At 37.3% G+C, this 15,156-nt stretch overlaps 1 protein-coding gene across 20 annotated transcripts in view; it reads right to left on the bottom strand.

The window, feature by feature from the left end:
* The window catches only part of dock7 (dedicator of cytokinesis 7), a 52,693-nt gene extending 41,501 nt beyond the window's left edge, over nucleotides 1-11,192 (bottom strand). For all 20 annotated transcript variants that reach the window (XM_042006941.1, XM_042006934.1, XM_042006936.1 and 17 more), the window contains exons 1-12: nucleotides 11,069-11,192; nucleotides 7,818-7,917; nucleotides 5,436-5,611; nucleotides 4,852-4,920; nucleotides 4,576-4,705; nucleotides 4,121-4,333; nucleotides 3,820-3,905; nucleotides 3,644-3,710; nucleotides 2,558-2,707; nucleotides 1,687-1,767; nucleotides 1,309-1,471; nucleotides 77-219 (exon numbers count right to left, since the gene is read on the bottom strand). In XM_042006941.1, the coding sequence (XP_041862875.1) occupies nucleotides 77-219; nucleotides 1,309-1,471; nucleotides 1,687-1,767; nucleotides 2,558-2,707; nucleotides 3,644-3,710; nucleotides 3,820-3,905; nucleotides 4,121-4,333; nucleotides 4,576-4,705; nucleotides 4,852-4,920; nucleotides 5,436-5,611; nucleotides 7,818-7,917; nucleotides 11,069-11,106 (1,416 nt within the window). In that variant the 5' untranslated portion in view covers nucleotides 11,107-11,192. The remainder of the gene's footprint in view (nucleotides 1-76; nucleotides 220-1,308; nucleotides 1,472-1,686; nucleotides 1,768-2,557; nucleotides 2,708-3,643; nucleotides 3,711-3,819; nucleotides 3,906-4,120; nucleotides 4,334-4,575; nucleotides 4,706-4,851; nucleotides 4,921-5,435; nucleotides 5,612-7,817; nucleotides 7,918-11,068) is intronic.
* Between the last annotated feature and the right edge of the window lie 3,964 nt (nucleotides 11,193-15,156).

Raw genomic sequence — 15,156 nt, 5'->3', positions numbered from 1 at the left:
AGAAAACTTGATAGTTTAAAAAAAAACTAATAAAGCCTCAACGCAAGATGGCAGATTTACATTTAAATGAACACACCTGTTTGAAAAAGTTGGTGATAGTAAGTGTGGCAGGTCTGAAACCTGTGAGACTACACGATTCATCTCCACTGGTGGTCCTCTCCAGGGAACGCCTTCCCATGATGCTAGAATTTCTCCGTTCTGACCATGAGCCTTTCCTCTCTGCACACAAACGATTTGACTAATTCAAGATTTGAAAACCTACTCAAATGACATTTTATTAATCTGCCTAGCAACAAAAAGCAGCCACTGCAGTCAGCTTCAAAGGTCAAGTGTTAGACAAACACAAAGGACCAAACTCGATGATAAATATAGCTCTATATATTTTGTTTGGATGGTTTTTTTTTTTTTTATCTTCATTATCTCTGTTTAAATTTTCTTTTTATTTTTTTTCTGTTTGTTTTGGGAATTTGTTTTTAAGTTAAAGATTATAAAATGTGTTGATGTAGTGGCAGGTCCATAAGTATCATGCGTGACTGCCAAATCTACTCATGATCTCTGTACCAGATAACAAAATGCAACACTAGCTAAGTTTAAGTAAACAAATATTTAATCTATTTGAGTGAAATCAATCAGATCAGAGATTCCAGCTGACATGTTTACATGAACGCTAAATAAAGTGATCCGATCAGTTGTGTGTTTACATGATGGACAGATTTAATACAATTGTAAAGCTTTTGACATGCGCAGTGCATATTAATTCAGAAGAAAAAGTTGTTTTTTTTTATTATTATAAATATATTGGACCTTTTGACCATCAAAATTCTCAACAATCCTTGATTCTTTCAGTTTCTTACAAAAACATATCCGCTAGAGTCCCAACCTGTTTTTTTAAGTTTTCACTCAAACACATTACATCTTCTAGCTCCCATATGGTTTAAAGATGCACAGAAAAAACATCCACCACAGAAAGAATCAGAGTGTATACATGGTTATTTTTTCCTGCCGGTCCGATTGTGAAAAGGCTTAAACCCCGCCTCTCGATCAGATTGAAAATCATTTCTGATTGAGGCCGATCGAATAAGCTGAGGTGTTTACATGACGCATTTTTGTTTTAACTGGATGTTTGATTGAATCAAAAATGTTCCATGTAAATGCAGCTACTGACAATGTAAGTGGACATAAAAGAAATATACTGACATAGTTTTTTTTTTTTCTCTTCATTATGACTACTAAAAGTTTGATAGTGAAATGCATAACCCTTGTTCACATTTACTTTCCAACTTCTGGGGTTAAATAGGAGGATCTGACCTGAAAGGCTCATCTCCAGCTCTGTATCTCTCTCAAGACTGCCAGCACTGTTTACAATGTTCATTAGATGGATGGCTGTCCAAGCAAAAGGCATTCTGTAGCGGCCCAGGCGCTGGCAGAATTGCTCTGACTGGCTGCGTAACTTCTCCAGCTTCTCTTTGTTCTATAACAAACAAGGGAAAACAGCCTACAATGAGCTAATGTCCATTCATTAAAACACGAGATGCTATGGTGAATAAAGTGGGAACACTGCCATAAAAAGAAATTAGCTTTTAAGTATTGAGTTACCATATTAGAAACATCATATATATAAATTATTGTAATCCTTTTAAGAAAACATTTACATGACATTCAAGATATAATTGAAAGTGATCATACCTTGGCAGCATCTGACTCCTTGAAGACCATATAAGGCTCTGCACACTCTCCTATATCACCTTGCTGCAGTACTTTTTCCAGCTATTAACAAAACATATATAGTTACACACAAGAGGTTGTGTTTTCCTTAAGAACTACTCTCACAATGGCAATCAAATTTTTGAGTGTTTAGAAAGTGGAACAATTTCTCCTTATCGGAGTATTACATTATGAACTACTGGGAGCCTTGAGCTGGATTTCTACTCGTCTGTGTAAGGTCGGTTACAGTGGCACCACTGTAGGCTCCGTGTAGGTCCACTGAGACTTGATGCGCACCCCTTCCAGACTTTACGTGCTTCCCAGCCACACACAAAAATTACGCAGAAGTATTCCCTTGTGATTGTTCAGTTTGTGACAATGTGGGAATTCTGGATCTTCTCGCTGAATTTGTGTGGTAACCGGAAGAGAAACTGTAACACAACGCCATAACCCTACGCTTGAGTGAAAGAGCACATTTCACAAAAGTCAGCTACGCCGGCTGCAGATGCCATGCGAGTATAAATTCAGCTTAAATCTTGCTGGGCTAGCAGGTTTCTGCAAGTTTATTTATGTCTTTCTGTAGAGGTCAGCATTACAAATAAACATGTACAAGAGATTCTTAAGGCTCATGCAATGTGTTTTCCTGTCAAAATGGGAATACTGATGCAGGAAAATGAGTTGAAAGCACTTCTTGATGTCTTTAATGCACATACAGACTGAAAACAGATAATTTGTTCATTTAAACCAGGTGTTTTTTTTTTTGTTCGTTTTTGTAATTTTTTTTACAGCAACACTTTAACAACCATATGAAAAATCATTCATTCAACAAATATCCTATTAACAACAGCCTCACCTTGATGACTAGGAAGACATCCTGGGAAGGGTAGGTGATAGAGAAAATGGCAGAGCGGGCCAGTGTGGAGATGGCTGCCGTCTGTATGTGTGGACGCAACATTGCTTTCGTCTGCTCAGAGTTTAAGTCAAAGAAAAAGTTCTCTGATATCTGAGGGACACATAAAAACAGAAAAACAACAGACACCATCACAACTATTATTATGGGACAGCTGTAGATCAGGGAGAAGAATAATTGTCCTTCAGTTGGATGATTGCCAGATAGATTTTCTACTTCCTAAGTTTACATATAAGTGTCCATGTTGCTCTTGATGTGTTCCTCACTTGTTAGTTGCTTTGGATAAAAGTGTTTAATTAGTGGCACCCACTCTGGGGTCCATGACCCCAAAGGCAGTCCCCCAAAGAGTAGAGGGGGTCCCTGAAGCTTTATACATTCAGAGCCATTGTGATTAATGACCACACATTGTCCCTATTTTAAGAAAAAAAACAGGCTATATGTTGTTAATTTACCTTTGACTTTATCGAAGGACAGGACTCAGCCAGAATACATTATTTATGGTGAGAATCTCACTTTTGAAAGCTTAACCAAGCATGGTTTTAGCACAGGTGGGGCAGGGGGTCCATGGCTTTTTACTGCTTGCATAAAAGGGGGTCCTCAAGAAAAATAGTTTGGGAATCACTGTGCTAAATTAATGCAACATATCATAAAATCAAAGTTTCCACATGAAGAACTATGTTACTGCAATCTGATTATTTTCTGCTGACAAACAGTAACATTTCAGTGAGAAATGAGTCACCTGTGTAATACATGTTAGAAATCTACTTGTCAAGGCTGCTGCTACCCTCTAGTGTCTGCTACTGCAGCTAAACGAGAGCAGAAAGACACAGGAGCTGATGGTCTCATTCAGATAGATACATAGGTCCAGTGTATGATTTAACTGCGTCCTCAAAAGCATAACAGGACTACAACATAAAATTTTATAGTCCACATAAGATTCGTTTTGGCCTCCCAACAATTTTAATGGTTTGCAGAAGTGACCACACAACTCAGAGCTGAGGAAGCACACAGGAAAGCATAACAGCTTACCTTTTTCTTTTCCTTGACATCGTATAAGGCCAAACTAGCAAATATGGGTTCAATTTCGATTTCAAACCTTCACGTGGAAGAGAAAAAGGAGTGGGTCAGCAGAAAGCAGCAGTTAAATAAAAGAACTACATGGCTTTTTTTTTTTTTTTTTTTTAAAAGGGCTGTCCACTACTTACTTCAAGGACAAACACTTGACGAGTAGCCTCTGGCCAAAGTGCTCTTTAGGTACTTCAGGCACACAGTGGCGCTCAATGGGCTCCTCCTACACATTCAAATAGAAGATCCCAAGTAAAACCAAAAAAAAATATATCAAAAAATTAATGACGGCCTTCAGCTAAATTTAAACAAATACATGGAATAAATGGGCTTCTTGGATTGAAATACATACTCAACTTTCACCAAAACTTATTAAAGTTGAGATGTATCTGGAATGGTGATTACCAGAAGATGTTCTTATGATCAGGGTGCACACTGTACCTCATCAAGGGCAGGGTGCAGAGCAAAGAGTTCACGATGGCGGTTGGCCTTGCGCTGCTCCTCGTTGTGCCGGTCAATCTCCTCATTGGGAGCACGATCAAGGAGGTGAGGAAGGAGGGCATCAGGGAGGGAATTCTTCAAGTCAAAAATGCTGCAGGCCCAGCTGCCACGCGGAGTGTCATCTATAGACATCGACCGTCGCTTCAGATCATCCTAAAATGCAACAAACACGCAAAAAGATGAGGCACAGGCAGACAAATTCACACAACTGAGAAAACATCTGGAAGGTAATCTCTATACACAGGCACTTTAAGAAGTTCTGCAAGGAAAAATAAGTCTGAGAAAAATAATAAATAAATTTGAGGGTTGCTTGTGGTCTTCACTGCACTCTACAGTTAATGCATACCTATACACACCTAAGAAGTACCTAAATAGAGTAGACATAATGCTGGTACCTGATCATCCTGATAGCTGCTGCTGTCAGGCATCTCATCAGCCTCAAACACCTGTTTGGGCAGGCCTTTCTGACGTTCCTTCTGTTTGTCCAGAGTATTAGGGTTAAAGCCTGTACCGAGCTTGTGATATCTGAATGAGCAAAAATCAATTTTAAACATTGCTAATAACATTAACAGTAATAATTAATATATATTAATATTCCAGATATATAATGCAGCTTTATTAAGTAAAAAGGTCTCAATAAATTCGAGATAACTCAATAAATGAAACCTTACTTTCTGTTAACAACTGCCCAGTCTTCTGTGTAGGATCTGACACAATCTCTGACATGGGGATCAGTGTCTCTGCAACCAGACAGACAATCAAATAAGTTTTGTTTTAATACCAAAGTCAGACTTTAAACATATAAATATCACTGTCCATTTTTTTTTATGTCAATATTTAATAAACCATCCCTATTAAGTGTAATATGTCATAATTCATCTGTTTGCTAAATACTCATAAGTTATATGACTGTACTGTATATCTTTCTTAGCACAAAGCAGCATTAGCTTCTAACTTTCTAGCATGTGACCATTTTAAATCTTGATGGAAATCAGGAAACAAGAAAAGCCAAAAGTTCTGAAATGGCTTATAGTTCATGTTTATATTGTGCTTGAGCGGGTGAAAAATAAACAAAATCACAATTCTGTGATGCTTTTCTGAAGCCTCCAAGACTTTTGTCAGTCAGGTGTGTCTCCAGTGCAAGACTAAAATGCTATTAAATCAGAACAAACAGTCATTGCAAATCCAGTGTGTGGCTGTACTTAAAAGTCCAAATTTAGTACTTAAACCCTTCTCAGTCACAGCGCATACTTACCCTTCCTCTGGGACAGCTTGAACCACAGTGCGACACTCCCTGGGTGTGTAGATGACCTCAATGTCATCAGGGGGAAACTCAATCAGATCTCTCAAGGGACCAGACTCAACGATGGGAGGGTGAGTGATGAGGTACTCCTCAAAATCCACCGGCTCCACCGCCTCTGTGAGGGGAACCTGATGAGTGAAGAGAAAAAGTCAGATCAGGTCAATGGAAAAATGAATCAGCTGAGGGAAAACTGAAAATGCTCCTTATGTGTGTGTTGCATCTTTTTGTGTTTTGTATCAGTACCACAAACTAATAAACATCTCAGTTAAGTCTTACAATCTACAAATAGATAAAAAAAATAATTTTAAAAAGTCTTACAAGCTCCATTTTTAGCAAAAGCTTTAGGAGACCGATTAATAAATAAATAAACAATAGATCCAAAATATTATATATTATTTTTTGTTAAGACAAGAAAAAAATGATTTTGTGGTTTTTATATTTAAAATCGTTAAATTGGTTTCATAGTTCTCAAATATGAGTAACTGCATTCATGCAACTGTCATGCTGATACAAGTTATCAGACTGCCAAGTGTGCTGTTGAGTCAATGGTTTAATATGTCTTTCTCTGCTTTTGAAATAAAGAACCCAAGGAAGAATGTGTTTCAGCTGTTTGTTAAGTTGGAATGCACGTGTGTTTGTATCTGTCTCTCTCCCTCTAGAGGAATTTCAGCTCAAACACTTTTCACAGTTTAATTAAAAACAACTCTGGCCTAATCATGAAGGGAAGGGGGAGCATTTACTTGTGTTTGGGCTGAGGGCTGCTCAGGGTCAATTGGCACTACCTCTTCAACAAATATACTGCTTGAACTCAGCTCAGATAACCTTAGAAATAATGCAATTGCTGCATGGTGAATAAGCCATTCAAGAACTGTGAAACCTCACTTTCGCATGAGATGAAAATTTCTTGATTCTAAGATAAAGATGCAAAAGAATTATGCAGAGACAGAATTGTAGCCGGCATGACATCATAGTTTCCTCATCTCATCGTCAAGCAAGATGTTCTCTAGTTATATTTTATACTGATGTTTTAATGGAAGAGACAGAAATTAAAGTCAGCTTTTATGTTTGTGCTGAGAGGGGTCAGGGAAGAAGTGGTTGTTGTATATGTGTGCTGTGTGAGTGTGATGATGTGTGTTTGAAAAAAAGGTTAAAATCAGGTGTTTGTTATTGAACTTTTGAACTTTGACATTTTATACTTAAGTGTATGAAGGTTTGCAGGTTATATATATATATATATATATATAGTTTGATTTGATATAGATGTCAACAACCTCACATGGCTAATGGCATGACAATCAAATAATGACAAATTAATTCTACAGTGATCAGCCGCTGTTCTCAGATGGCATGCTGCTTGACATAAATGCCACAAAGAATTTGTTCAACATCAGGAGCTGCTGTATAACGAAAAAGAAATCATGTGAAGTTTTATAATAATCTTAGGCTGCAAAACAATTAGATGCACTTACATGTAATGTTCAAAGACACTGTCATTCCACTTTATGCTGGCTAAAATGTTCCTGTTGGTAATTATTGCTCTCTTATCCTCCTACATTGCTGACAGTTACACTGATTGTCGAAAACCTGTAACTTGTGCATGTGCAACATGCATAACGCTGAGTAGAAATGCAATTTCACATTCCCTGCGTCCAGGTCTTGCAAGATATTTGGCAGTTTTGTGTATTTGTGACCAGAAAATTAGCATTCTTCGGAGGAAATTAATTTAAGAGCATCTGGTTTCTCTAATTTTCCACTCGAATGATTGAAAACATGTTTATCATTTATATGCAGGACTGAATGATGCTCTTGAAAATACTGACATAGTGTTTTACATTTTTTGCTATTTATGTGATTTATTTATGTGAAAATATACAAGAATTGCAGAATACTTAAACAGATTGATTTACCTTTCTGAAGTGATTTTAGAAGGGCAGTAAGGTAGCTTAACACACTGGCTGACGCACCATTACATCACTCTGTACTTGTGTAAGATTTTATACCAACCTAGGAAAGTGTAACTTATAAAACATTGTGTACTTTTCTGCTTTGGATGACATTCAGATCTGACACGGCACTTATTATACCATTACTTGTGGTGCCAAATAAAAACATCAACAAATTAGTCATGTTGATGTAATATGTCTGTAAAATTAAGTGGGAATTTGAATTTGCCGTCAGCACTGGCTCTCATGTAGAATTTAGTTTTGGTAAGAAACACAGACATGCTAATTAACCTTGTGCTAATTCCCTAAGTTGGAAAAAATATTGCCAGACAAAGTTTAGAAACTTTGGATTCTTTGGAAACAGTCTGAAAAAAAGCTTTAGACAACTCACTGTGTTGCTTGTTGCTGTCCCAACATTAAGGTTTTTGAAGAGCTGTGGGGATCCCCCATACTGGCCGGCTATCTGCTTCCTAACCTCTGCTGCCACAGTCCTGCAAAAAGAAATGAAATGCAAATAAGTCAATGACAAAACTTTGTGTAGTTGTTTTTTTCTTTTCACACAATTAAAACTCACAACTACAATCCTATCCAAACATCCCTCCCAAAACTAATGAAAAGATGGAATCTTTTGTAATATGTAATATTTTAATGTTTATATTTAATCTATCAAGAGATTACTTAAGAAAGCAAGTTGGTTCTATGCTAAGTTGTCTGTTATATGTCAACATTATGTTTATTCATCTCTTGAAGTAGGTGCTTTTTGTAATGCTTTAATGAATCATAAGGCCAGTGTTGAGTGGAAAACACATACAAAAGAAATGGGGGGGACAAGTACTCAGTATAAGCCAATGTCTAAAGAAAAACTTTAAAAGACCTTAAAAGAGCCTGGGGAACTTTGGGTCAAAACAACTACGAAAGTATGATTCCTTGAAAGTTGAATATAAGGAAATCAGATGATGACTCACAAATGTGTCCCATATGCCTGAAGCAACAATCAAAGCAAATAGCTAGAATGTTACAGACACATCAAATTAACTAAGGATTATATCTCTTGCCATTTAAGGATTCTCTCCCTTGTTTTGGCTCATAGCGTCACTGGATCACCTCAGACGATATCACATATTACAACAGCAGAGAACAGAGAGGAGAAAAGCAAATAAAAATCCCTGGATTCCTGTCGTCAGCACAAAGTTCTGGGTGTTCACCTGCTGCTAAAGCCACAAACAGGCCCTTTAAATCCCAGCAGCTAACAAAACCACTTAGAGACCTTTGCCTTGAACAAAATAGCAACGCAGCAAGTAGCCCAAAGTGACATAAACAAATAATATATTAGAACCAAGGAAAAAGGAATCAAGGTTAAACAGGACCAAAGGAAGCTATGAGGATCCATGGAACTGATTAACTATAATTCTTGAGCTCTCCATTCTCCATCCTGAAGCAATATCAAAGCAACTAATTTGAAAGCAACTTCCAACTGTTGACCATGATCACAGTTATGGATAGCATGGATATGCTGTGAGTCACTTAGTGAGGTCACTGAAAACAACTCAGTCATGCCTGTCCCTGTATAAATACAAATGTACACCAACAGGCAATCCTGTTTGACGAGACTGCTAAACAGAAGTCCCACTTATCATTTCAAGCAAACCAGAAGAGAAAAACATGAAAACTGTTCTACATAAAAGATCTAGTGGCCTCTGCAGTGCAGTGCTATCTCTACTGCAGAAAGGCTGATCTGACAGACACATTCCCAAAGAGCTAAAGTTTCCACTAATCTAAATGTCTGTGAAAAAGGTAAACAAACCTTCTGTTATTACGATGCCCAATATTTTACCAACAGATAGAACGTCACAAAAAAATCCTAGAATACAAAGAAATCTGATGAGATAACCCAAAACAGATCTATTTTTCGTTTTTGTCTAGTGGTGGCAAGATAACACCATGATATTTAAATAATTACTTAAACACATCCTATAAGACATAGTGTGATAGTCCAAGTCAAGGTATTACACCAGTTTGATAGTAAAGTAAATGTGTTTTCTTAAAAAGTTTTAAGAGACACAGAACATAAAACAGGGAAGTAAGAAAAAAATAATAAAAAGGTCAGTCATCAATAAGCCACAGTAATCAGTCTATGCTGTATCACACAGAAAATCTTTATGTCCTCATCCCTTCAAGTGATTTTACTATTCAAATTACAGTGGGTATTTCACAATTAATAACTAAAGCATGCAACTGCAATTAATTGAGATAATCACAGTCAATCATGGTTGCACTGAAATCATAATCGTCTCCTTCACCTGTTTGAAAACAGTTGCCAGAATCTAACAGAAATGTATTTTTTTCCTAGATTTAATAGAGCTGATTGATGAGGTTTACACCCTTTTAATGACTGAATCTAGTTGAAACTCTGTCTTCACATGTAGACATTACATCTACCTGCTTTAAGTCATTTTTGTTTAGAATGCCAAAAAAGCAAACGTCCATGTTTATATAGCTTTCTTTATGTTCTTGTAATTATTTTAAATTAAATTACTATAATTTTATAAAGACAGGTGAATTGTTAAATTACTAGTAATATACAGTGGTGTGAAATGAACCACAAATCTTAATGTTAATACTGGTATAACAAATAGTCTACTAAAATGTCTTAACCTTGTGTACTGACAGCAGAAAATGAACAATTTCATCATCAAATGTGTAACTTATTATTATTATTGTATCAATTATTTTAGAAATTTGATTCAATTAAGAGTTATAAAATACAGGGGAACAACGAGTACAATGTGTGCGGCCTTTTGCAATCATGTAAAGTTTTTCCTTCATGTCAAAATCCCCAGGTGATCATAAGAAGCTCTCCAGTGGGTGATAAAATTGTTATTGCATCCAGAGTAGAGGCCAGCACTATGATTATGTTCATCAGCAAAAAGGCATATTTTAGTATGTCATGGCTTCACTAAGAATTGAGTAACAAAATAAAATAAAATACTACGATTAATGCTGTTCGTGTAGATTTTTACTTCTATATAAACACTGGGGTGGTGGCATTTGACAGCTTGGACAAAGCCCTTTGTTAAGGAGATTACTTTGATCTGTCTGAGGCTGGGATGAGATTATAATTTCAGTATTTAATAGCACTTGTGGAAGGCTTTTGTCGTAAGTAAGATAACTGTTCTTTCTTCACAGTCAAGTCTTGTAGTAAACATAGCTCAAGAACAAAGTTCAGCCGCATCTCTATCAGTGTCACTATCTACAGTAGCTTCCCATCGTTAGCTACTGTAAGCAAATTAGCTAACGGTTAAAAACGTATGGTTTTCAATTTACAGTAGCCGACTCTCTCCAAGTCTGGGGTGTGAATGAAAACATAATTTCTTTCTTGCCAATATACTTTCATGGACACATCAATATCGCCTCTTTGTTAGCATTCAGTGGAATAGGAAAGCTGCAGCTAGCACTGTCGCTGTCTGTCTGGGTGGGTCTGAGCATCTCTACCGTTACAGCTAACGAGCGGTTAGCTCGAACAGCCACTGGGCCTCCTTCGAAGGGTTCCCGCAGCGGTGGTCTAAGGGCGACCTACATTAAAAACGACAAAGTGCTCTGTTTTTATATAGAGAGCTTTCTTTCAGAGTCTCAAGTCTTTACCTGCTGATTTTTTGGGCGAAGGCGCGGCGTTCAGCCATGGCAGTGGCTGCTGATGTGCTTTAACGGAATTCCTAGGCTGGCACTCTGCTTTCCACTCACTACGGCCACAGGGAAAACGGGAGAATGGAAGCTTTGCCGTAAAGACTGTAATACGGTGCAATAGCGCAAACACATTAAAAAGATTTTGCGCAGGTTTGGTTGGCATTCTCTCACTTCCATTTCCTTTGTTATAAAAATTGTGGACATCTGCACAGTTAATGTTTTTTGATAGTTTTTCTTTTTCTGTTAATTTATTGATCTATTTTCGTTCGCCACCGAGGCATCCCAAAAAATAAGCATCTGTGGGTATCATTTTTAACCAGACTGGGCATATCAGCAGGAGACCTCAAAGACACGGGAACTACAACTGAACCTTTCAAGGCAAAGTAAAAATATTTTTTAAAGCATATTTAATCCATAAGTGCTGTACATGATCAATAGAAACAGACAACAGAATACACAATGATACTGACGTGATACAGACAAATGTCAATCATCACATCAACACGTAGGAAAATACATTTAAAAAGAAACGAAAACCCCCTGTCTTAAATAAAAGCTGTGGAAAATAAAACATTTTTTGGACCTGATTGAAAAGACCTACGGTCTGGAGAAGACTTGCTTTTCTAGTATTTTCTTCCAGATTTAGGAGCAGAAAAACTAAATGGGAAATTTTGTGTAGTTTTAACGCTAAGGATGAAAAGCAAACTTGACCCAGATGATTTTAGAAGTCTCAGTAGTTCACATGACATCAGGAGATCGGAAATATAATTTGAACCACAACGGTTCAGCACCTTGTACACTATTCAATTCAATTCAAACTTTATTTGTATAGCCCTTTTCATACATTGTCATGCAATACAAAGTGCTTTACAGTGTAAAAACATATATTAAAAATCTAAGAGTGGAATAATGCAAATGCTATCTACTTTACATTTGAAATCACACACATTCACACACACACACACACACACACCCAAGCGCGCAACACACAGCACAAACAGATGATGCCACTCTTCTTTTCATAGAATTAAAACTATTCTTTCTAGTTCCTGTCTCTTTAACTGAAACGGTTTAAGAACAAAGTTTGAGAGAGAGATCTAAAAGACAAGATAAAAGACGATTGATAAAAGACGATTGGCTTGACACCACTGTGAGGAAGCAATACCTTGGGGACCCATCCACACCATGAGCGCCCCACCAGCAACCACAGAGGCCATCGCCACAGGAGCAGCCAAGATCGGGTCAGGCGAGGGCCCCCACCACAGCCACAGGACTGCAATGCAGGGCCCGTCAGCCATCCCGTCCAGGTCGACCCCTGCAGCGACAACCCTGCAGGCCGGAGAGACAGCCCACGATGTGGAGGATCCCCATGAGGGAACACTGGAGCTAGAGGATAAAAGATAAAAAAAAAAAAAGATAAAAGCTGAAAATAAAACACAGTATAAGATACTTAAAAGAGCTTAATAAATCAACGTAATAAGAACAATAAAAGAAAATTAATATATATTAAAAAGTCAATTTAAGACCAAGATACAAATGAGTGATAAAAATAGACAAAATAGATAAATAGATTAATTAAAATAACTGAATAAATAAACTAATAATATTGTTAGTCAAATAACTAAATGATTAAGAAGTTCAATTAAAAGCTAAGCTAAAAAGATGTGTCTTGAGCCTCTTTTTAAAAGCATCTACAGTCTCTGCAGACCCGAGGCCCCCCGGCAGGCCATTCCACAGGCGAGGGCCACAGTATTGGAACGTGGCCTCGCCATGTGTTTTGGTCCTCGCCTTAGGAACGACCAAAAGGCCGGTACCAGAGGACCTCAGGGTCCGCGAGGGTTTGTAGTCTAAAAGCAGGTCAGATAAATAAGAAGGCCCAAGACCATTAAGACATTTATAAACAAGTAAGAGAACCTTAAAATCAATCCTGAAACGCACAGGGAGCCAATGCAGCGATTTTAAAACTGGTGTAATGTGTTCCCGCCCCCTGGTCCTCGTCAGAACTCGTGCCGCTGAGTTCTGGAGTAACTGTAAGCTAGAAGTACTCTTTTTGGGAAGACCAGAGAGCAGGGCATTACAGTAATCTAATTTACTAAAAATAAAAGCATGCATCAGCACCTCCGTGCTGGCAAGAGAGAGAAACGGGCGGACTCTGGCGATGTTTTTAAGATGATAAAAGCCTGTCTTTGTGACATTTCTAATGTGTGGAATAAAGTTCAGCTCAGAGTCGAAAAGAACACCCAGATTTCTCACACACTGAGAAAGTTTAAAGTCTTGTAGTTTGCATGAGATGCTCCCTCTCTTGTCTTCAGGACCGATAATTAAAACCTCAGTCTTGTCCCGGTTGAGCTGTAAGAAGTTCTGTGCCATCCATGACTTTATATCTAAAATACAGTTTAAAAGGGTGTTAACTGGTTCTAGGTCATCAGGAGACACAGCGATGTAAAGCTGCGTATCATCAGCATAGCTGTGAAAAGCAACGCCATGTCTCCTGATCACGTCCCCAAGTGGCAACATGTACAGGTTAAAAAGTATTGGGCCTAAAATTGATCCTTGGGGAACCCCACACTGCATTTCATGGATTCTTGAGGAGCATGTATCCATACTTACGAAAAATTTACGATCCGTGAGATAGGAGTAAAACCATTTAAGAACAGTGCCTGAGAGGCCCACCATACTTCTGAGTCTGTGTATTAAAATCTGGTGATCCACTGTGTCGAAGGCGGCACTAAGATCCAGCAGCACCAGAACAGAAAGTTTCTGTGCATCTAAGTTACACCTAAGGTCATTAACAATCTTTAAGAGGGCCGTCTCAGTACTGTGGTTCATCCTAAAACCAGATTGATATCTTTCTGAAATACTTTGTTCAATTAAAAACTCATTTAATTGGCTAAAAACAACTTTTTCAATCATTTTACTTAAAAACGGTAAGTTGGATACAGGTCTGTAGTTATCAAGAATGTTAGGGTCTAAATTACTCTTCTTCAGAAGGGGCCTGACCACCGCTGTTTTATAGGCAGATGGGAAGACACCCGTCTGAAGAGAGTAATTTACTATGTTTAAAAGCTCAGACTCAAAGAAACCATAAAACCTTTTTAAAAGAGATGTGGGAATTGGGTCTAAAAGGCAGGTAGTTGGCTAGCAATATAAATGTAAAAATCAGATACAGCAAGTGTAAAGATCTGATAACTGAGGTGTTCCCTTTTGTTGGGTTTTTTGAGGAGACAAGCAGCATTCTAGATAATTTGCAATTATTTTAGTGAAATTTTTTAGAGACCTGTAAAAACTCCATTACAGCACACAAGCCCACTGAAAACAAATGCATGAAGTTTTCTAAATCATGTTGAACCATATTCTTCAGGTGGTAAAATGCTGATTTTGTTACTGCTTTAAATATGGCTGAAAAGGGGGGAGCATACAGCTTAAGATGCAGTGATGGAAAATGAGTTTGTATTTATAAAGGATGCGCAGCAATTGTAGTATCAGGGGTGAAGGGGTGACGAAATAGCTCATAATTATACTGTAAAAAAAAAAAAAAGAAAAAGAAAAAGCAAACTTTTACAGAAGCCTAGTGTCACCCACAAGTTCTCTCTGCAGCCAGGTAGTCCAGTCATCTTGACATGAAAAACATTAATCAGAATTAAAAGAAAATTATTACTATTTTGTAGTAATAATAATAGTAATAGTAATAATATTGTCTTTTATTTTATTTCTTGCATTTTATCTATTTTATTTTAGCATATTCCTTCTGCTTTTATTTCATTAATTGCATTTCTTTTAATCTTTATTTATTTATTATTTATTTTTATTTTTATTTTTTTATTCACCTGTCTGCACCCTGCTGTGATTTTTTATGTAAAGCACTTTGAATTGTCTTGTACATGAAATGTGCTATACAAATAAATTTGCCTTTTGCCTTTTTTTTTTGCCTTTTATTTATAACACAAACATACACACAGTTATCTTGCAAAGACATTTTGTTTACATCTGAGGTATCTAAGCATAGCATTTGTATGGTACACACTTAAGTGTACCATACAAATGCT

Source organism: Melanotaenia boesemani, chromosome 14 (genome assembly GCF_017639745.1).
Source record: "Melanotaenia boesemani isolate fMelBoe1 chromosome 14, fMelBoe1.pri, whole genome shotgun sequence".
NCBI classification, from domain to species: domain Eukaryota; kingdom Metazoa; phylum Chordata; class Actinopteri; order Atheriniformes; family Melanotaeniidae; genus Melanotaenia; species Melanotaenia boesemani.
The sequence above is the reverse complement of the archived record's forward strand: the minus strand, read 5'-3'. Positions and strand labels throughout refer to the sequence as shown.